Below are 16,612 nucleotides of genomic sequence, written 5' to 3'. Positions count from 1 at the left end.
CACCATTTTGCTGTAGAAGCTGTGTATCAGCTCAACAGCTCACACCCACCATGCCTGTGTTACCCCTTCTGAATGATTTCCCCGTCTCCCCCTGCCTGCTTCAACTGTTCCCAAAGGGCCCACATCACACAGGGTGTCCTCACTGGCCACCGATGGCACTTCCTCTGGACGCCTTCAGTGATCCTACTTTTTGACAGCTCTCTTCTGTCCTGGAGTGTAACTTAAATAAGTATCTAATAACATTATATTGGGTGGTATTTGTCTCTGAAAACAATAATCTTTAGTTGTCCCCATTGTGCCAAGTCCAATGGCTCAAATACAGTAATCCTTGATGAATGCTTTTTGTTAGAATTTGAAACAAATTGTTGGTTTTGTCTTTAGGCTGATGTTGTTGTCAACTCCATTCCTCGGGATCTCAACCTTAATAGTGGGCCCCTTTCTAAGGCCCTCTTGGCAAAAGCTGGGCCAAATCTCCAGAAGGAATTGAACGCAGCTGGACAAGGGATAGCTGTTGAAGTGGGCACAATTCTTCAAACCACTGGTCAGAGTGTGTCCTACCAAATGCTTCACGTGGTGGCTCCGAGCTGGAACAATGGTGACACGTCTTCACTCAAGGTGGGGCCTGGTTTTAAATTCTCCAGGAAATTGGGTACCTTTTTGTTCTCCTTTCAATAAAATGTACATTGCATTCTGTCTGTTTCTCTTCTGTAATAACTTCACATTCTTGGCAGGTTCCATCATTATGGCCCTTTCTTTTAGTGTAGCTGACTGCTCCTGAAGACTAGTTATTGAAGATGGGGAAGAGTTATTGAAGATAGCACATCTTTTCTTAAAAATTGATTTCAGAGAGGAAGGGAGAGGGGGAGAGAGATAGAAACATCAATGATGAGTGAGAATCATTGATTGGCTGCCTCCTGCACAAACTCCTATTGGGGATCGAGCCTGCCATCCAGGCTTGTGCCTTGACCAGGAATGAAACCATGACCTCCTGGTTCATAGGTCGACGTTCAACCACTGAGGCACTCTGGCCGGGCAAAGATAGCACATCTTTAGTGAGGAAGGCAAGGTGAGGGCATGAAGAATGGAAGAGCATGAAGGGTTAGAACAGTAGTTGCTTTGATTCTTTCCTTCATTGCCAAGTGCATGTGAATCTTTTTGAAGGGTTTCTTACATTTCCTTTTCCTGTATTTTTCTTTCCCCTTCTGACAGACCTTAGCCTGCCTTTTGTTCAAAGCAGAAAGGAGTAGAAAAATACCACAGTCATAGTTGCTAAATTCTCTTTTTTTGGTCCTAGCTCCCATTTCTAGGCAAAAAAATGTATGAGGATGTGCTTTGTACTTTTCAGATCATGCAAGACATAATCAGAAAATGTTTGGAAATGACTGAGAACTTGTCCTTAAACTCAATTGCGTTTCCAGCCATAGGAACAGGCAATTTGGGGTTTCCTAAGACTGTTTTTGCTGAATTGATCATTTCGGAAGTGTTCAAATTTAGTAGCAACAATCAACCAACAGCTTTACAAGAGGTTTGCTTTCTGCTGCACCCGAGTGATCACGGGAATATTCAGGTACAGCTTCATTCTTTTCTGGTTATTTTGTCAACTGAGCCCTAATGGTATCCAATGTCTTCTTGGTCAAACAGGTTGTTTCTTTCATGTATTTCCCATGCAGGAAAGTAAAAGAGCACTGTAGACTAGTTGTAGCATAGCAATTTTCAAGCAAAGTTATGAATATAGAAATAAATTTAGGCTCTTACTTAGGAAAATTTCAAACATGTACAAACATAAACAAAATCTATATATATAAAAAGCCAACAACCGTGACAATAGGTACGACCGATGACTGGTCGCTATGACGCCCACTGTGGCCAGCAAACCAGCCTGATCAGGGGGTGGGGCCCACCGGCCAACCTACTGGAGCCCCTACCCCCGTCCTGCCTTCCCCTGATAGTTCTCTCCCACCCTGAGGAGGGGCAGGGCCAGCCAGCCAAACTTCCCCCCTCCCCCCAACACATACACCCTGTCCTTCCGATCGGCTGGCCATGCCCCCGATCGGCCCACTCTACCATGATAGGCCTGCAGCCCCTCCCCCTAACTGGCCCTACTCCCTATGTGCCCACACCCCCCTGATTAGCCCACAGCCACTCCCCCCAGTGGGCCCCACTCCTGATCACCCCCTCACCTCAGTAGGGGGCAGGGCTGGCCAGTCAACCTCCTGCAGACCCCCCCCCCCGGCTGCCCCACTCCTGATCACACACCCCACCCCAATAGAAGGTGGGGCTGGTTGGCCAACCTCTTGCATTCCCTCCCCACAGCCAGCCCTGCCCCTGATGGGCCCCCACCACTCTGATCGGCCTGCAGCCCTTCCTCCTGGTCACCGCCCCTGATCACCCCCTCACCACAATAGGGGGCGAAGCCAGCTGGCCAACTTCCTGCAGGCCCTCCTTCTGCCCATCTCCATCCCAGATCGGCCCCCCTCCCCATCAGGGGCAGGGCCAGCTGGCCAACCTCCCATGGCCCCTCCCCAGCCCCAATCAAGGGGGGGGTGGCCCGCTGGCCAATCGCCCATGGCCCCTCCCCCCAGCCGGCCTGGCCCTGATCGGGCCCCAATCGGGGTGGGCCAGCTGTCCAACCTCCCACCATCTCCTCCTCCCACCAGGCCCAGTCCTGATCTGCTCCAACTGGGGCCAGGCCAGCCAGACCCCACCTCTGCATGAATTCTTACACTGGGCCTCTAGTAGTATAATAAACTCCCTTATAACCATCACTCATTTTCACAATTATCAACCTATGGCTAATATGTTTTACCTCTATCTCCATTTATGCCTTTCTTCCCATATTAGTTTAAAAATTATTTATTTTTAATTGTCACCCAAGAATTTTTTTATTGATTTTTGTTTTGAGAGAGAGAGGAAGGGAGAAAAATACAAGAGAGAGAGAGAGACATCAATGAGAGAGAGAAACATCACACACACACCTACTGGGAATCGAACCTGAAACCTAAGTATGTGCCCAATCCACAACCTTCTGGTGTATGGATGACACTCCAAACAACTAAGCCACTCTGCCAGGACCCCATATTATTTTGAAGCAAATCACAGATATAATTTTACCCATAAACAAGTCAGCATTTTTTTAGACATTGGAACTTAAAAAGTAACAACAGCATGGCCCTGGCTGGAGTGGCTCAATTGGTTGAGCATTGTCCCATGCACTGAGAGATCACAGGTTCGATTCCCAGTCAGCACACATGCCTGGATTGCAGGCTCGATCTCTGTTGAGCATGTAGGAGGTAGCCAATCAATATTTTCTCTCATCGATGTTTCACTTACTCTCTCCTCAAGTCAATAAAAATGTAATTTAAAAAAAAAAAAAGTTTCCCTTCACTTAAAAAAAAAAAAGTAACACCACTACAATACTATTTTCACTCATAAAATAAATTAACAATCATTCCTTTATTTCATCAATTATCAAGTTAATGTTCAAATTTCCAACTGTCTCATAAATGTTTGGATTTTACAGCTTGTTTGTGTGAATCAGAATCCAAATAAGGCCCATATATTGCAATGGACTTGACATGTCCTTAACCTTCTTTTAAGCTATAGGATTTCCTTCCATATGAACACAGAAATTTTAATACATAATATAAAAGCATAGTTTTGGTTCTATAAATAGAAGATTGTTAGGATGAAATACAACTGAAGGATGTGGTAAGAACGAACTCAGCACCCCCCACACCTGCTGGAATAGGACAGTTGGTACCAGAAATACTAGGACCATCTTCACTCATAGAGAGTCCATCGACCAGCTCTCATTTTGCTGAACATCAGCTATTGGTGAGCTACTGGACTCTACATTATGAGAGAACAAGAGGCATTTAATAAGAGTCCATTATCCTGCCTCCAAGTCCTTAGAATCCAGTAGAATAAATGACATTAAATGTTTGAAAAGTTCCATGGTAGTGCAAGAATTAAATGATCAGATCAAGGCCAGCAACCCAAGAGAGGTTCATGAATCATTGGACCATTTGAATTTTTAAGTCATTGTTAATTTTTTTCTGGATCTAAATACTACCTTTAAGTTCTTACAAAGCAAACAATTCTAATCTAAATTCTATTCAGACAACCAAACTACCTGAGCAAGATAATATGGTCCATTTAGTTGGTCTGAATAACTGTAGTAATTTCTAGTTAATAAATGCTTTTGAACAACCCCCCTATGACCCACATTATACAAGATGATGTGGATCATGGGATGGGTATGTAGCACATACTTCCCCTCCTGTACATCATAATTACTCTGGGAGCTAAGATTTATACACATAAAATGAACTAAATTAGAGAGAAAGTGCTGAGTGTTTTTGAATGGGTGAATAGGGGAGCAAGTCCTATGACATGGACCTGAACCTTCAAATTTCACTGTTGCTGTGCAACCCCAGGCCCTGTTTCCTTTCCTAAAGGCTCAGGTTCCTCTGCAAGTATTCAGGAGAAGGATTAGTCTCTACAGACACCTTTACTGCCACTGGAAATAGTATTGATTCTCTATACATGGCTGTGACACTTTTTTGCTTAAGACTTTTAAAGACAGTTAAACTTTGGTTATATTTGCACACAAAAACAACAACAAACTTATTGAGATGTTTAGAGGTAACAGAGGTTACAAAACAGCAGCCTATGGTCTGAACATGGCCTCTAGATATGTTTTTGAATCAGTTGCTAATATTTTCAAATCAAACATCCTATGTAATTAAAGGCTAATATGCAAATTGCCCAAACTGCAGAAAGACCAGTTGATATGATGTACACTGGCCACCAGGGGGCAGACGCTCAAAGCAGGAGCTGTCCCCTGATGGCCAGTGTGCTCCCACAGGAGGAGTGCTTCTCAGCCAGAAGCCAGGCTCACGACTGGTGAGTGCAGCGGTGGTGTCGGAAGCCTCTCCCACCTGCACAGCAACACTAAGGATTTCCAACTGCAGACTTAGGCTCACTCCCATTGGGAGCAGGCTAAGCTGTTTGTTCAGACATCCAGCAAGGGTTCCAGGACTTTGAGAGGGTGCATGCTGGGTTGAAGGACCCCCCGGGTGCATGAATTTCATGCACTGGGCATCTCGTTTCACATAACACTCCAGATGTCCACTGTGACATTCTGATACATTGGGTATGGGTTCTGTCTGAACAGTTTGCTGTGGCTGAGTGGCAGGTGCTGTATTGTCCTCTAGAGTCACATCCCTTCACCTTTACACTTGTAGCTTCCTGCCTGGGCCCTGGAGGTCTATGAGTCTGACACCCTCAGTCTATAGTCAATTCCAGTCCTTATCCCTTTATTGTATCAGCCTTTCAGCCTAGATGTTACTTGGTACTTTTTGTTTTTTACCAACAAAATTCTCTGTTGCTTGTTTACACAAATGTGATGATTGTGGGGTGCCTCTACCAGGCAAAGAAATGGAATTCACAGGTTCACTAAACCTAAAATACAGCCTCTTGCTCCAAAATGCAGTACACCACTAGCCATTTCTATTCTGGTACAATTAAGAAGTTAAAAACTAAAGTATCTTGGTTCTTGTGATTGTCTTTCTCTTAACAACTGGCAACTTACTTGCTCTTACCTAATATGAAAGAAATATATATTCATTATAGAAACTTTGAACAATGCAAAATGCAAAAATTACCTTAGTCATGTTTTGTTATGGTCTTCGTCTATACATATGTGCTACTTTGCAAAGTGGTGTCATAATAATATAATTAAAGTTAATCTTCTTTCATTTAATGATGTAAAATGAGTACTTCCCTATTCTAGTAACTACTCTTTGAAAATGCAATTCCTAATGGCTGCTAAATATTTTAATACAGGGATATACTAAAATGTATTTAACTATTTCTGTACTGGATTTTAAACTGTTTTATTTTCTTCTTGATTTTATTAAATAGCACTGTAATGAATATTTTTGTATTTATATCTTTGTTCCCATCTTTGATAATTTTGATGGGATGCATTTGTAGAAATAATATATGTATTTTCATGACTTTGAAAGTACATAATGATGATAATAATAATACTTTGAGAATTGTTCTCTCATCAATATTTGTGCATGCATGATCATAACCTGTGATGAATCAAATTCATTCATCTACTAAGGATTGTAGTAATCAAAACTGTTGTTGTGTTTCTAGGCATTTTCAGATGAATTTGACAGAAGAGCTAATGGAAATTCCATCAGTGACAGAATTCCCAAGGCTCAGAATACACAAGGTTCAGTAGAGATATCTTTTCATTATTCCTACATTTATTTTATTCTTTTTTTGTTGCTCTTTTTTGGGGGTTCAGAAAAAAACATATTAAATTAAGGAATTATTTCTAGTTGTTAAATGACAATTTAATGATAATGAAAGATGGCAGTGATGATTTTTATGAAAAAAAATCTATTGGTGATAAAGGAGATATTAAATCATACTCCATACACACGAGCATGCAAGACACTGGCCATGATTGACAATCTTGAGTGGAAGATTAAGCAATCCAAGTTAGATAATCTGTACAGAGGGCTTTAAGTAGTGATGAGGCTAGTATTTCCTACGGATGATGTGACCTATGTTTTTGGAAATAGACACATTTAAAGAGACAATACCAACCAAATGCTTCTCTGTCAAATTTTCTGTTACGTGTTTGGCTTTATCCTATTTGGAGTTTTCTGAGGCTTCTTAAATCTAAATATATATTTCTTCCATCAAATTTGGGAATTTTTTCAGTCATTTATTCAAATAGTTTTCCTGCACTTGTCTCTCCCTTATCTCCTCTGGTGCTCAAATAACATGAATGGTAACCCTTCGATAGTGCCCTGCCAGTCCCTGAGAATCTGTTCTTTTTTCTTTTAGTCTTTTTTTCTCTGTTCTTCAGATTGGATAATTTTTATTGATCTGCCTCCAAGATCACAGACTCATTTTTCTGTCTACTGTTGAGCTTATCCAATGAAATTTTTAAAATTTTAGATATTGTATTTATAAGTGCTAAAATGTCCATTTGATTCTTAATTTATATTTCTCTGCAAAGACTCCTATTTTTCCACTCATTCCAAATCAATTCCATTCATTCAAATATATTTATCTTGACCTCATGGAGCATATTTATAGTAGATACTTTAAAGTCTTTGATAAGTCCAACATCTGGATCATCTTGACATAAGCATTTATATTGAGTATCTTTACCCTTGAGAACTGCTCACATTTTCTTGGTTCTTTGTATGACAAGCAGTTTCGGATAATAGACTGGTTATTTTCATTATTATGTTGTGACAATTGGGTCTTGTTAAAAATCTCCTGGAAAATGGTAATTGTTTTAGCAGTCAGTCAGTCAGTTAGTTAAATTCATCCTAACATCCTATCTCACCTTCTAATGGGCAGCGTTCCCATGTCACTTCAGTTCGCAGAGCCTTTGCTCTTCTGCTTGGGACGGCTCCCCCATGTGCAGCTCCAGGGTGGGCTTAGGATTTATTCCTGTTTGTCACAGAACTTGGGTCCACCTTCTCCAGCTATCCCCTCAGCAGAACTGCCCTCACACTCTTGGCTTGCAGGAGCCCATTTTCTAGGCCTCTCCCCAGAGAGACAGTGTTCTCTTGGAGTTTAAGTTGCCTGTTCTGTTGCCGCATAACTTTGTGTGATCAGGGTTGCCCTCGGGCAAAGTAGGGAGAGAGAAGAGAGAAAAATAACAGGATTCCCCACACACAGCCATGTACACTTTTCAGACCACAGGGACCCTTTTCCTTGGATCTTCTGGACAAAAATACAGAACTCTAAGAGCTTTAACTCCCTGTGGTGCCACTATGGAGTTCTGCAACTGGGGTCACCTTAGGGATAGGGCCTGGATTTAAAAAAATAAATATGGAAAATAAGGAAGATCCCTTCCATACTCTTCAGCTCACAGGGCCTCCTTTTCTCAATCCTCTGGCCACAGGGATCCTCTGAGAGTTTTGACACCTGTGCTCGTTGTGCAGTTCCACAAATAGGGCCACCCTTGTGTCAAAGCTGAAAGAGAAAGGAGGAAAACTTCAAAACTTCCCTCTTTACAGGTTGCCTCTTCAGGTTTTGACTCCCCTCCCCAATCTGCCTGCTGTTGCTTACTTTTCAATCCTCAGTTAGTAGATATTGTATTTGTCCCTTGTTTTAGTTGTAATCAATTGGAGAGATAGGCTCTCACGGGCTGACTTCACCTTGGCCAGCACCTGAAGCCCATGTTCGATATGTTTTATATTTTATAATGCTTTTTCAGAAATAGACCGTCCTTGGGGCTAAGGGTCAGGACCATGTTAAAGGCCAGAGAAACAGTGCAGAGGGAGAGAAGTATGGGTGGGACATAAGTGAGGAGCATGAGATTTAAGTCATTCTTGCTATTGTTAATTTCATTATTAACTCCATTTTTTCTTTTTAGGTTTATATGGGACTGTTACCAGCCCTGCTTCAGGAGTGTATGAAATGAAAATTGGCCCCATCACCTTCCAGGTGGCCACTGGAGATATTGCTAAAGAAGCGGCAGATGTGATTGTGAATTCAACAACAAAGACATTTGATCACAAAGCAGGTACTTTACTTGTAAGATTTTTGCTATAGTAATGGTCACAGTAGATCCCTTGAAGGAGGGTTTCTATAACCAAACTATTCTACAGTGGTTATAGCCAAACTGGTTTCCACAACTTTGGCTTAGTAATATGAATTAATAATTTTAACATTATTTTGACATGGTTTCTTATAATTGGTAACAGTTTTTTCATGAATTTTTCTTCTTTTGATCAGAAATGTCCAGGTTGTAAGATTCCTTCAATGATGGGGAAAGCATTTAGATAATGAGGCAATCATTCTGATCAAAATGAACTGTACTGATTTTTTATTCATGTTTGCAAATATGTTGATGTTCTCATGTAGGGGTCTCCAAAGCAATTTTGGAAAAGGCTGGACAAAACGTGGAAATAGAATGTTCTCGCCTAGGTAAGGCACGATGCTGCTTTTCAGTGCTAAAGTATAAGTGGAAGGCTGAATGTGGGAGGCTGTGGAGAGTGAGACAACATATTAATCTTAAAATCATACATTTTACTAAAGAATTTCACTCAGAGAGTTAGAAATGAAGAGGAGTGAAAAGTGAGATCATGGCTAAAAAGAGAAGGTAAGCGAGACAGATTCATCAGAGGTAGTATTTCAGGAGTCTCTTATTGGCGTAAAATGCTTTATTTGACAAAGCAGACATTTTGCTTTGTAAACAATCAGAGAGTAGGTTCAGCATCTGACTTTGCATCTTTTTGTTTTGTGTTTCTTAGCACAACAGCACAACAATGGTTATATAATTACTGGTGGTGGATCTCTGAAGTGCAAGAATATTATTCATGTCGCTGGTGGAGCTGATGTCAAGAGATCAGTTACCCGTGTTTTGCGAGAGTGTGAAAAACGGAATCACTCAACCATTTGCCTCCCAGCCATTGGGACAGGTTGGTAGCCTCTCAAGGCTAAATTCTTAGGTGTCGCTTTGCCCTTCGATTTCCTGCTGACTTGAATGTAGTGGTGCTAAGTCTAAGTAAGGGCAGCTTCCTCACCCCAAGGCAGTCACTGGAATCTAAATTTGAATGTCTACACTGGCCTGGTAGGCTCTCCAGAAGTTTAGGCTCAATAAACTCACCCATCCTTGTCACTTTCTGAACCTGCGATTTACCTGGTTCTCCTTGCTTACCTTCTTTGCCTATCTCTATCACCACCTGAGCTGGTCCTTAGACTAATAGATGGGGACAGCTTTCTCTCTTAGTGGTGTTTATGAGTTGAGTTTGACTGGGAGGGATGTAGACAGCTTCTGGCCATAAAGGAAGCCCTCTACCTAGTACCTACAGATATCTGCCCTCAGGGAGAGAATGGGTGGTCAGTGATTCCTGCAAGCACCTCAAGTTCAATGAAAACTCCAAACCCAATTCACTGTCTTCTCCCCAAAAACCTTACCTTCCTATTATGTCCCTGATTATATCACTTTCTATCTAGAATCCTTGACTCTACGCTCTTTATCACTCCCATGTTTATTAGTTTATTAATTAGTTTGATTAAATGTTTTCTGAGTGACTGCCATGTGCCAGGCACCATGCTGAGGCCTGGAGGATAGAAAGATGACTAAGGAAAGGATCCAGTCCACATAACCTCCTAGCTCATTGTGAGATAGACATGTAAACAAATAACCGCAATACTGTGTGCCCATGATATACTCATGAAGGTATGTGGGTGTCAAAAGAAGGTACATTAGATCAGGTAGACAGGCCAGGTATACAGGCAGTTGGTCCCTAGGTCCTCCTGACTTTACTTCTTAAATATCTCCTTGCTCTGGTCCGCTTTTTATTCAGCTCTAGTCTTTGCCTAACCTTTTATTATAGCCCCCTATATAGACCTGGGCTCTCTGCTCCAGTGCCTCTTATACCCCCACCACTCACATGGCAGGCCTTCCAGACTTATTTTTTTTGAAAACAGATCTATTTCCATGAAAACAACAGATGAGGTTGCACATATCACACCCCTATTACTCAGTTCTAGGCTTTCCTTCAATTTTCCATACTTCACCTATGGGACACCATTCATCTTTACATATTATATGCCATGTGTCTTAAGTGCCTAGGTGAGCACCTAGCTTTTGATGGGACACATTAAATATTTGTTGAAAGTGAGTGACTATATCTAAACACTCTTATTATATTCTTCCAAATATCATGAGATAACCACAGCTTTACAAAGGAGAATTTTCCTCTTTCCCTGCTCATCTAATTAAAAACAAAAGCAAAAAACCTGAACAAACCTTCTTGGTTAGTTTTATGTGGGGTTTGTCTACACTCCCACAATCATGTACAGAGCCAAGTCACAGAGGTCTACTCTTATTTCTGCAGTAATGGTGGGCACCATCGATGGGGATAAACCTAGTGGGCCCTTAGTCTATCACACCAGGTTTGTCAGGGGACTTCTACACTGTTACCTGCTCCTCCCCCACCCAGTGTGACAGCTGCTGTTCAGATGGGACTGCTTCCATGGTTTTTCAGGAGAATATTCAAGGAACTTGCCATGATCTTACCAAGGCAGTAAGCTGGAGAAAAAAGGGTATGGGGCATGCTTAATTAGGAGACGACCTGCTCAGGTGGCAACCTTAAATCCTGCTAGTCAGCTAAAATCTCACCAAGTGTGGGAAGAAGACTTCCTGGAGGTTCAACGATAACTTGCATGTAAAAAAGTATGTATAATAACAAAAGCTTAGAGCTCTAGGTGTCTTACTAAATTATCTTAGCATAAATCAAGACCCCAAAGAAAAATGACAAATTGTAAAGTCAAGTGATGATTAAGCAAAAAAAAAAGTTGTTGTTGTGTTTAAAGAGCATGATAATTCAATATGTATTAGTATCTTTTACTTTGGATATTTTGAGAACACTAGTGAGCCAAGAAAGATTAACTGTGCTTAGTAACACAGAGAAACACAATGAGCTGGACTCCACTAAATAGAGCAGATATGAACAGCAGACATCAACAGTTAGATTTCCTTTTTTCATTGTTAGACTCTTGGCTTCTTGACATCCTGGAACAAGAACTCTCCACTGCATCTAGGGCTTCAAAAGTGTTTGCTGATGGATTGTTAGAAAAGTACATGGAGGTGAAAAATTTGGGGTGTGTGGATGCATTCTCTGAGAATTGGAATCCCAAATTTATTCCTCAGCCTTCTCCAACTGTGTCTTTATTTTTCTAATCATTTTTATTTGCCTTTCTAGGACGTGCTCAACAAGACCCAGATAAGGTTGCTGAAGCCATAATGGATGCCATTGAAGACTTTATCCAGAAAGGACTTGTCCGGTCTGTGAAAAAAGTTAAAGCTGTTATCTTTCAGCCTCAAATAATGAATGTGTTTTTTGCCAATATGAGAAAAAGAGAAGACTCCCAGGCTCCCTCACAGTCTATAATGTCTAAAATTGCATGTGAGTTGCTGATTTTTATGAAATGCATGTTCCTAATGTTGAGGTCATATGAGAAATAGCTAAAATTCTACATTATTTTTTGGGTAGTTTATTAGCTTCCCCTGGTTTTATTGAGATATAATTGATATATGTCACTGTTTAAGGTGTACTGCATAATGGTTTGACTTTACATATGTTACTGCAGTATGTTTAGTTAGTATCCATCATCTCATACATGTCTTAAAGAGAGAAAGCAAAATGATTTTTTTTCTTGTGATGGGAATTCTTAGAATTCACAGCTTTCATATATATCATACAGGTGTGTTAACTATAGTCATCATGCTGTACATTATATCCTTGGTAATTATTTATCTTGTAACTGGAAGTTTATACATTTGACCTCTTTTTTCTATTTCCCCTTCCCCCAATCTACCTCTGGTAACCAAAAATCTGATCTCTTTTTCTGAGTGTGAGTTGTTTTTTTAGTTTCCACATGTGAGATTTTTTTTTTTTAAAAAAAAATATTTTTATTGATTTCAGAGAGGAAGAGAGAGAGAGAGAGAGAGAGAGAGAGAGAGAGAGAGAGAAACACCCATGATGAGAGAGAATCGTGGATCGGCTGCTTCCTGCACGCCCCCTACTGGGGATCGAGCCCACAACCCGGGCATGTGCCCTTGACCAGTATTGAACCCAGGACCCTATGTTCCTCAGGCCGACGATCAATTCACTGAGCCAAACCGGCTAGGGCTATGAGTGAGATCTTATGGTATTTGTCTTTTTCTGCCGCCTTGAATTGGCTAATCATTAATGAACCATCAGAAAGAAAAAATAAGAAAAAAATCCCATTTACAATTGTATCAAAAAGAATAAAATATCTAGGAATAAATTTAACCAAGAAGGTAAAACTGATAAGACACACTGATGAAAGAAATTGAAGAAGACAAAATAAATGCAAAGATAGTATGTGCTCACATATTGCAAGAATTAACATTGTTAAACTATCTGTTCTTCCTAAAGCAATCTACAGATTCAGTGCAATTCCTATCAAAATTCCAATGGAATTTTCTCAGAAACACAACAAACAATTGTAAAGTTTGTGTAGAACCACAAAAGACCCCAAATAGCAAAAGCAATTTTGTGAAAGAATAAAAAAGGTGGAGGCATCACAATTCCTGATTTGAAAGTATATTACAGAGCTACAGTAATCAAAACAGTAGGGTATTGGTTTAAAAACAGAAGCATAGATCAATGGAAGAGAATAGAGAGACCAAAATGAAACACATGCATATATGGTCAATTAATTGATAACAAAAGAGCCTAGCATATACAATGGGTAAAGGGTAGTCTCTTTAATAAATAGTGTTGGGCACCTACTTCAGTAGCACATATCTATATAAATAAAAGCCTAAGTGTCCATTATGACTGGTCGACTGAATGACTGGTCGATTATTCACTATGCCACGCACTGACCACCGGGGGCAGATGCTCAACACAGGAGCTGCCCGCTGGTGGTCAGTGTGCTAGCAAGGCCAACCTCCCGCAGTCCCTCCCTCTGGCCGGCCAACCTCCCATGGTCCCTCCCCCATGGGGGCCGGCAAAGATTGGCCCTGATTGGCCCTGATCAGGACTGGGCTAGAAGGCCTCGATCAGCCCGATCGTTGGCCAGGCCAAGGGACCCCACCTGTGCACCAATTCCTGCACCAGGCCTCTAGTGCTAAAATAAATGGTGTTGGGAAAGCTGGACAGCCATGCAAAAGAATGAAACTGGCCACTGTCTTACACCACACACAAAATTCCACTCAAAAATAGATTAAAGACTTGAATATAAGACCTGAAACCATAAAATATCTAAAAGAAAACATAGGGGTAAGCTTCTTCACGTCAGTCTTGACAATAATTTTTTGGATTTTACACCAAAAACACATACAGCAAAAGCAAAAATAAACAAGAGGGAATATATCAAACAAAAAAGCTTCTGTAGAGCAAAGAAAACCTTCAATATTTTTCTATTGAATGGGAATAAAATTTGCAAATCTTATACTTCATTAGGGGTTAATATAAAAAATATATAAAGAACTCATACAACTCAATAGAAAAAACCCAAAGAATCCAATTTTAAAATACACAGAGGATATGAATAGACATATTTTTTCCAAAGAAGATATACAATTGGCCAAGAGGTATATGAAAAGGTGCTTAGCATTACTAATTGTCAGGGAAATACAAATGAAAATAATAATGAGATATAACTTCACACATATTAGAATGCTATTATGGAAAAGACAAGAAATAAGTGTTGACAAAAATGTGGAGAAAAGGGAATCCTTGTACAGTGGGAATGTAAACTGGTACAGCCACTATGGGAAATAGTAGGAGGTTCCTAAAAAAAATTAAAAATATAACTAACGCATGATCCAGTAGTTACACTTCTGGGTATTTATCTGAAGGAAATGAAATCATTATCTCTAAAAGATATCTGCTCCCCCATGTTCATTGAAGCATCATTGAGATAGCCAAGAGGAAACAACATACTGTCCATTGGCAAAATAAATGGATAAAGATGTGGTATATACAGGTGGGGCAAAAGTAGGTTTATAGTTGTGAATATGTGAAACAGTTTATTCTTGTATGGCTACTTATAAATTATTGTATTATTAGAGGCCTGGTGCACAAATTCATATATGGGTGGAGTCCCCCGGCCTGCCCGGTGATTGGGGCCACGGGAGTTTGTCAGGCTGTGGGAGCACACTGACTGGTCTCTATGCCTTTATCTCTGCTCTGATCTTTATTATTTCTTTCCTTCTGCTTACACTGGGCTTTTCTTGTTGCTCTCTTTCAAACTCTTTGAGTTGTAGGGTTAAGTAATTTATTATCATTGTTTCTTGTTTTTTGCAGTAGGCTTGTATAGCTATGAACTTCCCTCTCAAGACTGCTTTCGCTGTATCCCATAGGTTTTGATTTGTTGTGTTTTCATTGTTGTTTGTTGCAATGATGTTTTTATTTCTTCTTTGATCTCTCTGGTAACCCAGTCATTGTTTAATAACATGATATTTAGTCTCCATGTGTTTGATTTGTTTGGATTGTTTTTATTGTAGTTGATTTCCAGTTTTATGCCATCGTGATCTGAGAAGATGCTTGATATGATTTCTATCTTCTTGAATTTGAAGAGACTTTGTCTGTGACCCAATATATGGTCTATCTTTGAAAATGACCCATGTGTACTTGAGAAGAATGTATATTCTGTGGCTTTGGGATGAAATGTTCTGAAGAGGTCAATTAATTCCATCTGATCTAGTGAGTCATTTAGGATTGATGTTTCTCTGCTGATTTTTTGTTTAGAGGATTTGTCCAATGGTGATAGTGGGATGTTAAAGTCCCCTACTATGATTGTATTGCTTTCAATCTCTCCCTTGATCCCCTCCAGAAATTTTCTTATGTATTTGGGTGCTCCTATATTGGGTGCGTATATGTTTACCAGAGTTATTTCTTCTTGTTGGATTGCTCCCTTTAGTATTATGAAGTGACCTTCCTTATCTCTTTTTATGTCCTTCACTTTGAGATCTAATTTGTCAGATATAAGTATTGCTACCCCAGCTTTTTTTTCATTTCCATTCGCCTGAAAAACCTTTTTCCATCCCTTCACCATCAGTCTGAGTGCGTCTTTTTTTCTGAGGTGGGTTTTCTGTAGACAGCAGTTATATGGGTCATGTTTTCTTATCCACTCAGTTACCCTATGTCTTTTGATTGGGGCATTTAATCCATTTAAATTTAAAGTTATTGATAGATACTTGTTTGTCGCCATTTTTATTCTTTACCCCTGTGTTCCTTCTTTGTTTCCTATTTTTTCTTTTTACAGCAGTCCCTTTAGCATTTCTTGGATTGCTGGTTTGGTGGTAATAAGTTCCCGTAGTCCTTTTTTGTCCTTGAAGCACCTGATTTCACCCTCAATTTTGATTGATAGCCTTGCTGGGTACAGTATTCTTGGATTCAGACCCTCCCTTTGCATGACTTTATATATTTCATTCCATTCCCTTCTTGCCTGATGCGTTTCTGTTGAGAAATCAGTTGCTAGCCTGATGGGGGATCCTTTGTAGGTAACCTTTTTTCTCTCTCTGGCCCCTTTTAACAATCTTGCTCTGTCGTTAGTGTTTGCCAATTTAATTATAATGTGCCTTGGCATCGGTCTTTTGGGGTTCATTTTGTTTGGGACTCTGTGAGCTTCTTGGATTTGTGTGAGCTTTTTCTTCCCTATATCATGGAAGTTTTCTGTCATTTTTTTCAAGCAGGTTTTCTATTCCTTGCTCAGGTTCCTCTCCTTCTGGCACCCCTATTATGCAGATGTTGTTTCGTTTTGTGTTGTCCTAAAGTTCTCTTAGGCTCTCCTCCTGCTTTTAATTATTTTTCCCCAGAAGCTGCTCTGCTTGGGTATTTTTTCTTAGCTTGTCTTCTAGCTCACTGATGCGGTCCTCTGCTTCTTCTAGTCTACTGTTGAAGCTTTATATTGAGTTCTTTATAGCAGTGATGTCATTTTTCATTTCTTCTTGGTTCTTCTTCATTTCCTCTTGGTTCTTACACATATTGTTGAATTTTTCTTCCATTCTTTTCATCCACCTTATGGCCATTTCTCTGAATTCTTTCTCTGACAGGTTGCTTGCCTCCATTGCCTCCAT

At 40.3% G+C, this 16,612-nt stretch overlaps 1 protein-coding gene across 2 annotated transcripts in view; it reads left to right on the top strand.

Moving 5' to 3' along the window:
* Positions 1-16,612, top strand: part of LOC132230333 (protein mono-ADP-ribosyltransferase PARP14-like) — a 72,019-nt gene that overhangs the window by 23,314 nt on the left and 32,093 nt on the right. For both annotated transcript variants that reach the window (XM_059687649.1, XM_059687650.1), the window contains exons 7-13: positions 382-615; positions 1,346-1,567; positions 6,169-6,247; positions 8,420-8,569; positions 8,911-8,973; positions 9,300-9,467; positions 11,760-11,963. In XM_059687649.1, the coding sequence (XP_059543632.1) occupies positions 382-615; positions 1,346-1,567; positions 6,169-6,247; positions 8,420-8,569; positions 8,911-8,973; positions 9,300-9,467; positions 11,760-11,963 (1,120 nt within the window). The remainder of the gene's footprint in view (positions 1-381; positions 616-1,345; positions 1,568-6,168; positions 6,248-8,419; positions 8,570-8,910; positions 8,974-9,299; positions 9,468-11,759; positions 11,964-16,612) is intronic.

Source organism: Myotis daubentonii, chromosome 3 (genome assembly GCF_963259705.1).
Source record: "Myotis daubentonii chromosome 3, mMyoDau2.1, whole genome shotgun sequence".
NCBI lineage: Eukaryota > Metazoa > Chordata > Mammalia > Chiroptera > Vespertilionidae > Myotis > Myotis daubentonii.
Note: the sequence above shows the minus strand (reverse complement) of the source record. Positions and strands in the feature narration are given on the sequence as shown.